The sequence below is a fragment of the Canis lupus genome, chromosome 23 (genome assembly GCF_048164855.1).
Source record: "Canis lupus baileyi chromosome 23, mCanLup2.hap1, whole genome shotgun sequence".
Lineage (NCBI taxonomy): Eukaryota > Metazoa > Chordata > Mammalia > Carnivora > Canidae > Canis > Canis lupus.
The window spans coordinates 21,463,972-21,473,105 of NC_132860.1; the positions used below are offsets into that span (position 1 = coordinate 21,463,972).

A 9,134-nucleotide genomic window follows, 5' to 3' on the forward strand; every position below is an offset into this window, starting at 1 on the left:
TAGTATGTAGTTGAGTTGTGTGTGTGTGTGTGTTTAAATTCAGTCTCTGTTTTTCAATTGGTACATTGAGATAATTTACAGTTAAGATAATTGTTAATATGCTATGGCTTAAGTCTGCCATCTAATTATTTGTTTTCTGTTTGTTTCTTCTGTGTCTCTTTCCTCACCTTTCTGTGGGTTACTTTAACATTTTTAGGATTCTTTCTTGATTTATTTATAGGATTTTGAGTGTATGGTTTTGTATAGTTTTCTTTGTGGTGGTTTTATTACAATGTTTATATATGTGACTCATAGTCCAGTGGTATTGTATCAACTTCTTACCACTTTTAGTGAAGTGTGAAAACCATAGTTCCATTTAGATGTCCCTTTGCTCTTGCCACTTTTAAATATCATTATCTTGCATATCAGATGGTATTATAATATTTGTTTTAAACACTGCATGCAAAATGAAAAACTCATGAGAAGAAAAGTTTACCCATATTTCTGTTCCTGTCATTGCTCTTTGTTTCTTTTCTTCAATTAAAATTATTTATTTATTATTTTTTTAAAGGTTTTATTTATTTATTTATGATAGAGAGAGAGAGAGAGAGAGAGAGAGAGACAGGCAGAGACATAGGCAGAGGGAGAAGCAGGCTCCATGCCAGGAGCCTGACACGGGACTTGATCCCGGGACCCCAGGATCGTGCCCTGGGCCAAAGGCAGGCGCCAAACCACTGAGCCACCCAGGGATCCTCTAATTAAAATTTTTTTAAATTTAAATTCAATTAGCCAACATAAAGTACATATTTAGTTTCAGATGTAGTGTACAATGATTTATCAGTTGCATATAACACCCAGTGCTCATCACATCACATGCCCTCCTTAATGCCCATTACCCAGTTCCCCCCCCACCTCCCCTCCAGTAATCCTGTTTTCCTGTTTTTTTCCTATAGTTAAGAGTTTCTCATGGTTTTTCTTCCTCTCTGATGACTTCTCATTCAGTTTTGCCTCCCTTACCCTATGACCTCTGCACTGTTTCTTATATCCCACATATGAGTGAAATCATATATGATAATTGTCTTCCTTCAATTGACTTATTTCATTCAGTCTAATACCCTTGAGTTCCATCTACATCGATGTAAATGGTAAGTATTCGTCCTTTCTGATGGCTGAGTAATATTCCATTATCTATATCTATATCTATATCTATCTATCTATCTATCTATCTATCATCTCTATCTCTATCTATCTCTGTATATCTCACATCTTCTTTATGCATTCATCTGTTGAAGGACATCTCAGCTCCTTCCACAGTTTGGCTATTGAGGACATTGCTCCTATGAACATTGAAGTGCAGGTGTTCCTTCATTTCAATACATCTATATCTTTGGGGTAAATACCCAGTAGGGCAATTGCTGGGTCATAGCATACCTCTATTTTTAACCTCTTGAGGAACCTCCATGCTGTTTTCCAGAGTATGGAATGTATCAGCTTGCATTCCTACCAAGAGTGTGAGAAGATTCCCCTTCCTCCACATCTTCACCAACATTTGTTGTTTCTTGTTAATTTTAGCCATTCTAACTGGTGTAAAGTGATATCTTATTGTGGTTTTGATTTGTATTTCCCTGATAACAAGTGATGTTGAGCATTTTTTCATGTGTCTATTGGCCATTTGTATGTCTTCTTTGGAGAAATGTCTGTTCATGTCTTCTGCCCATTTCTTGACTGGATTATTTGTTTTTTTGGGTGTTGGGCTTGATAAGTTCTTTGTAGATCTTGGATACTAGCCCTTTATCTGATATGTCTTTTGGAAATATCTTCTCCCATTCCATAAGTTGACTTTAAGTTTTGTTGATTGTTTCCTTTGTTGTGCAGAAGCTTTTAAGCTTTTTTAAAGTTCATTTTTGCTTTCACTTCCTTTGCTTTTGGAGTCATGTCTTGCAAGAAGTTGCTGTGGCTGAGGTCAAAGAGGTTGCTGCCTGTGTTCTCCTCAAGGATTTTGATGGACTCTGTCTCACATTTAAGTCTTTCATCCACTTTGAGCTTATCTTTGTGTATGGTGTAAGAGAATGGTCCCATTTCATTTTTCTGCACGTGGCTGTCCAATTTTGTCAGCATCATTTATTGAAGAGACTTCTTTTTTTCCATTGGTTATTCTTTCCTGCTTGTTGAGGATTAGTTGACCACAGAGTTGAGGGTCCATTTCTGGGTTCTCTAGTTTGTTTTGTTGATCTACGTGTCTGTTTTTGTGCCAGTACCACACTGCCTTGATGCTCACAGCTTTGTAATATAGCTTGAAGTCTGGCATTGTGATGTCTCCAGCTTTGGTTTTCTTTATCAACATTCTTCTGGCTAGTTGGGGTCTTTTCTGGTTCCATACAAATTTTAGGATTATTTGTTCCAGCTCTGTGAAAAATGTCAATGGTATTTTGATAAGGATTGCATTGAATGTGTAGACTGCTCTGGGTAGCATAGATGTTTTAACAATATTTGTTCTTCCAATCCATGAGCATGGAATGTTTTTTCATTTATTTGTGTCCTTCTCAATTTCTTCTATAAGTTAGCCAGTAACTTTTATAAGTTACTTGTGGTAAATGTTTGATGACAGTTCATAGAGCAGTCAGAATCAGGCTGTATCAAGACAGAGTTTATCAATGGAAGCTACTCATGAAAATGCCTCAGATTTTGATCATACTTTTGGTGAAACAGGCAAAGTTAATGGTGAAAGATTAATTCATGAGTTCCAGGGGTTCATTTGTTCAGATATTTCCTAAGTACCTGTGATGTGCCAGACTCTGTAGTTTCTAGAGTACATATCCTTTACCTCTTTGGTTAGGTTTATTCCTAGGTTTCTAATGGTTTTTGGTGCAATTCTAAATGGGATCTTTGTTTCTGATGCTCAAAAAAATCCTTCTTTTTTTTTAAAATCCTTCTTTTGACAAATTCAGACACACATGAAACTCACACATCTCCATATGTAGAATATTTTTACCGAAGAAACTCCCCCTGCTTCCTTCCATCCTGGAGGCAAGCACTCTGATTTATGTCACCACAGATTAATTGTCTGTTGTTGAAGTTCCTACAAATGGAATCATACAGTATGTAGCCTTTTTTTTTTTTAATTTTTGTTTATTTATGATAGTCACAGAGAGAGAGAGAGGCAGAGACACAGGCAGAGGGAGAAGCAGGCTCCATGCACCGGGAGCCCGACGTGGGGATTCGATCCCCAGTCTCCAGGATCGCGCCCCGGGCCAAAGGCAGGCGCCAAACCGCAGCGCCACCCGGGGATCCCAGTATGTAGCCTTTGTATCTAACTTCTTTCACTCAACATAATGATCTTGAGTTTAAATTGTGTTGATGCATGTTTTAGTAGTTTTTTCATTTTAATTACTGAACAGGATCCATTGTATAAATATATCACAATTTTTTTTTATCCATCCTTCTGTTGATAGGCATTTGAGTTGTTTCTATTTTTGGCTACTATGAATAAAGCTGCTGGGGATCCCTGGGTGGCTCAGCGTTGCCCAGGGTGTGATCCTGGAGTCCTGGGATCGAATCCCGTATAGGACTCCCTGCATGGAGCCTGCCTCTCTCTCTGCCTGTGTCTCTACCTCTCTCTCTGTGTCTCTCATAAATAAATAAATAAAATCTTAAAAAAAGAAGAATAAAGCTGCTGTGAACACTTGTGTACAAGGCTTTTGTGGGTTTATGATTTATTTCTCTTGGGTAAATACATGAAAATGGGATTGTTCAGTTGATGTCATTTTCTTTTCTCCTTTTTGGGTTCCTAGCAACTTTTTGCTCCAAAAGTTACATGATGAGTTGGGAAGAAGTACTCTCTTCCCAAAAATTTTAGAGTACTGTAATTAAGTGCTCACACAAAATAAATTTTGCTTTTATTGGATAAATATTTTAATCAATCTTTAATTTACTGTTTCTTTTTTCTTAAACTTACCATAAGTGATTGATCTTCCAAGGTTGCTTCCAGATTATTCCTCTTAGTTCTTTTAATCAGAGTTTCTAGACTGGGTCTGAACACTTTGACATGCTCATCTGAGGATGTTTGTCTTTTTTTCTTATCAGCTACTTGATCTCTCTAAACCTTTATCTTTTTATCTGCCAATGGATATAATAATAGTCCTTATCTCATTGGATTGCTGTGAGAATTAAATGAGATAATTTATGTTTAGCTCTAACACAGTGACAAGGATGTAATAAGGACAAGGATGTAATAAGGACTCATTAGATGTTAACTGTCATTATGTTATTATTTTATCACTGGGATTTTTGTCACTGCTCTTATGCTATGTCTTCATATATTTTCTGTGCATTTTGTCTGGAGTTACTAATTTTCCCTAGAGTTAGTGTTCCCTGTTGGCATTAGGGGAAGAGTTTTCTTTTCTCCTTTGGTTCATTGGCTCCATGCTTAATGATCCCAGGGGTGACTCTGACACCTGCCTCCAGAAGAAGAAAGCATGTGTCTTCTTAGTCTAAATATAAGCACCCTGAACAGAGCAGGAATAGTGATATCCCCTCGTGCCAACATGATCAATCTCCAGCTTTCTCTTTTCTTCTCATTCCTCTTCTTTCAGAACAAGCAATGCTTTGAGCTTTGCTCTACCACCTTCTCAGTCCTTCAGCTGATACTATGATTTGGTGGTGAGTTTAAGAGCATTGAAGGTGGCAGGGGAGGGGTGGACAGAACTGTGAGTGTGAGCATGTGTGTATTTAGGAGTATCTGTGAAGGCCAGAGACTAGAGCTGAGAGAGAGGAAGTAGAGATGTGGGAATGAGACAAAGGATGAGAGAGGGAATGCAGCATGGCAGAGTACAGGGTGAGGAAGGTGGGCACAGGGGGAGATGTCAGTTGGACCAGGAGGTTGCACTAGTTAGGAAGGGTAATGCAGAATGGGGGAGGAAAAGCACTGGGGAATGTGAAGGAAGAGACTTTTCTTGATTAAAAAAATAATAATAAAAAAATTAAAGTGGCTTCACACCCAATTTGGGCTTGAACTCACAACCCTGAGGTCAGGTCATATGTTCTACCCACTGAGCCAGCCGGACACCCATGGTAAATGTTTGATGGTACTTCACAGAGCAGTCAGCATCAGGCCATATCAAGACAGAATTTATCAATGGAAGCTATTCATGAAAATGCCTCAGATTTTGGTCAATACTTCTGGTGAAACAGACAAAGTTAGTGTTTAAAGATTAATTCACCAGTTCCAGGGTTCATTTGTTCAGATATTTCTTAAGTACTTATGATGTGCCAGACTCTGTGCTTAGTCCTGTGAACTCCCAGTCCCAAAGTGAGGAGGACTCTTGAGGAAACTTTTCTTGGTAATTTGGGTGTCAGGTGTGTATAAGCCAGGAAAGTCCTTCTTATTCTGTTTCCCATCCTGTACTTTGTAGAATAGGTATAGAGATTGAAACAAGAGATTGTGCCTTGGAGCAGTGTTCTCCATATTTTCGCCATCACAACATAAGAATATGGTGGATGATATTTACACATGTTACACCACTATATGTTTACACAGATTTTTTTTTTTTTTTTTTACAAAATCTTTAAAATGCTCATTTGAAGTGAAACAATGGGTAGGTGGAAATTTTCCTTGAGATGTTTATTAAAAAACACAAGTTACTATGTCAGTGAATTAAGGGTATATCAGTACCTCTGCAGTATAGCTAACACTGGCTTTAGATTATGAAAACATTTTACATTCTGGGTTTAAGTGGAGGTGAGCAGGAGTGAGGTTATTAGAGAGATAAATTTGCTTTTATTCCAATTTATTGAAAAGATAAACATTCACAAGTTTTTGTACCTTATGTATTGAAAGGAATTTCTTGTGACAGATCTCATAACTAATCTTTCCAATATATTGTGGTGCAAACAGAGGCCACCCTTGTAATGTGGAGCCAGGGGCAGGCTGTTTTATCCATTAGGGACATGACTTCAGTGTGTAGAGCCTGTACCTTTTAAAAAACCCAAGAATGGTGAAAAACATTTGAGATCTGAAGCATATGTACAAAGAAAATGGCAAAATAAATTACTATTTGTTTAAATAAATATCTACATAATACAACTAGGCAGAAAAGTAATGGACTCAACTTCTATATAGTTGTCTAACAATTATCCCTAATGAAGTTTGTGAGTGCATTTTAATGTTCTTGTGTCAGGAGAGTCTTCCAAAATTAAGACTGCATGAAGATATAAAAGGCTTTTACATAGCCCCCTAAAGAGAGAAGGGGCATAACCAAAAAATAGAATTGGTTGGGACTCGCAGGAAGAAAGGAAGATACCAGGAGGAAAGGAGACAGCAAAATCTGCTCAGGGGTTACAGGGAAGAAATGGCTTCATTTCTCCTTAGCCTGGACTGAATGCTCACTGATGCTCACTTCTGGGTCTCCTTGGTTCTAGAGCTGAAACTCCAACTCCCATCACTCTGCCCTGCCCCCAGCATTCTATAAGTGATGGAGACAGTCTCTGTTTCTGCTTAGATATATGGGTGTTTTTCAAAGCACTTAAGGGAAACCTGCCAGCTAGTTATGACCCAACCAAACTCTGTCAGTGGTGGACCTGCTTGGTGTACCACCCAGCCCTCGGGTCTTGGTTCTGAGACACTGGGTCTTTCTGAGAGATCTGTTCTGAGGCTGTTTTTCTCTCCTTGGACACTTTTCTCCTTTGACTCTTCTTTATCCTTGGAAAGGAATTTCCTTTGGTCATATTTAGGTGAATAATAAGATTTTAATGTTGTTGAATATTCATTGAAGTGTTTTGCCTTTTGAAAAAATAATGGGATGATAGCCAAAGAGATTTATAGATAATAATAACAAGAATAATAACCTTTGGAACACTTTATCTGAACTAACTCATTTAATCTTACTGATTACCACATGCAGTTCATTGTCACTCACATGTTACAAATGAAAAAACAGGGAGTAAAGTAACTGCCCAAGATCATACAGTTAGTCAGGAAAGAACTGGAATATTAGCCCAGGAAGTCTGGCTCCAGAACTTGGTGTCCTCACCTACTATACCTGCTCCTTCCCATTCAGTATGGCTCCCTGCCCCTTTTCCACCATTATGGATCTTTATTTCTTGCTCATGTAGATATTCTCTGAGGGTTCTGGGAAGTACTTTCTATGAGACTTTGGCTGTGCTTCTTGGTGCCTGTGACTTTCCTCTTTTCTCATCCCTCTTCCTAAATGAGCCAACAACCCTCCTGCTGAGAACCCTTAGCAAGGCTGAGATGGGGCCCTCAGAAGCCATTGAATGAAATGAAAGTCCTTATTCATACACAGCAACCTCCTTTCTGGAAGCTCAATAACAGTCATTCAGGCATTGCTGCCCTTCTTTCCACCCTGCCTGTGCTGTCTCACTGTTGAGGTACATTGTTATAAACATAGGCCACTGCAAAGTGGTATATTTTAAGGAGGTTTTTTTTTCTTTTACTTTAAATATCTTATAATTTTATTATTTTTTGCATATATTTTTATTGGAGTTCGATTTGCCAACATATAGCATTACACCCAGTGCTCATCCCGTCAAGTGCCCCCTCGTGTCCGTCACGCAGTCACTCCAACCCCCTGCCCACCTCCCCTTCCACCACCCGTTGTTCGTTTCCCAGAGTTAGGAGTCTCTCATGTTCTGTCACCCTCACTGATATTTCCCACTCATTTTCTCTCTTTCCCCTTTATTCCCTTTCACTATTTTTTATAATCCCCAAATGAATATAAGAAGGTATTTTAAGGTTAAAATTTGAGTAAGTAGAAGTGGAAGAGAAGGGGAAATCCAAGTAAATAGAGAAGGAGCAAGATCTTGGGGGAGGGAAAAGTATAAAACAATCAAGGGAGCATATGTCATTTGGGTGGAAATGGTGGAATGAGATCAGAAAAGTCTAATGGGGCCAAACTTTGGAAGTAGAGTAGCTAGAGGCAGGGTGAAGCCTCTGTTAGTTCTTGAAGAATGATTGGCACAGAAGCTCTACATGGTAATGAGGCACCATGGGTCAGAAGTCATTCCTACGCCCAACTGAGCATTCTCAGGAGAACTTGCCTGGAGAGTCCCACAGTTTAGAGATCGTATCTTTTATGATCTCTGCATACACTCAGAGGTCTTTTCTGTTTCTGTCACTTTCAGCAGACTCTTCAGCTTCTGAGTCATTATAAAGAACCCTAAAGTGCATCATGACTCACACCAACTTTACCATCTTCCACCCTGCAGTTTTTGTCTTACTGGGCATCCCTGGGTGGGAGGCTTACCACATTTGGCTATCAGTACCCCTCTGCCTCATGTATATCACTGCTGTCCTGGGGAACACCATCCTGATAGTGGTCATCATCACAGATCGTAATCTTCATGAGCCCATGTACTTCTTCCTCTCTATGCTGGCCATCACGGACATCCTGCTGTCTACCACTACTGTACCCAAAGCTCTAGCCATCTTTTGGCTCCATGCCCATAATATTGCTTTTGATGCTTGTGTCACCCAAGTTTTCTTTGTCCATGTGATGTTTGTAGGGGAGTCAGCCATCCTATTAGCTATGGCCTTTGACCGCTTTGTAGCCATCTGTGCTCCCTTGCATTATACAACAGTGCTAACATGGCGAGTTGTGGGAAGGATTGCTCTGGCCATTGTCACCCGAAGCTTTTGCATCATCTTCCCAGTGATCTTCTTATTGAAGCGGCTGCCCTTCTGCCGGACCAACATCGTCCCCCATTCCTATTGTGAGCATATTGGAGTGGCCCGGTTGGCCTGTGCTGACATCACCATTAACATCTGGTATGGCTTCTCAGTGCCCATTGTCATGGTCATCTTGGATGTGATCCTCATTGCTGTGTCTTACTCACTGATCCTCCGAGCAGTGTTTCGTTTGCCCTCCCAGGATGCCCGGCACAAGGCCCTCAGCACTTGTGGCTCCCACCTCTGTGTCATCCTCATGTTTTATGTTCCATCCTTCTTTACACTATTGACCCACCGCTTTGGACGTAACATTCCTCGACATGTCCATATCCTGCTGGCCAATCTTTATGTGGTGGTACCACCCATGCTCAACCCCATCGTCTATGGTGTGAAGACTAAGCAGATCCGGGAGGGTGTAGCCCACCGGTTTCTTGACATCAAGACTTGGTGCTGTGCTTCCCCTCTGGGCTAA

The 9,134-nt window shown here is 39.9% G+C and overlaps 1 protein-coding gene across 1 annotated transcript; it reads left to right on the forward strand.

Moving 5' to 3' along the window:
• Positions 1 to 7,229: 7,229 nt before the first annotated feature.
• On the forward strand, positions 7,230 to 9,134 carry LOC140615437 (olfactory receptor 52B2). Its single transcript, XM_072795297.1, has one exon. The coding sequence runs from the start codon at positions 8,166 to 8,168 to the stop codon at positions 9,132 to 9,134; it is 969 nt and encodes a 322-aa protein (XP_072651398.1). The 5' UTR covers positions 7,230 to 8,165.

Bases quoted from the DNA above. Each gene is read 5' to 3' on its own strand.
- LOC140615437 (XM_072795297.1), top strand. From the start codon at position 8,166: ATGACTCACACCAACTTTACCATCTTCCACCCTGCAGTTTTTGTCTTA.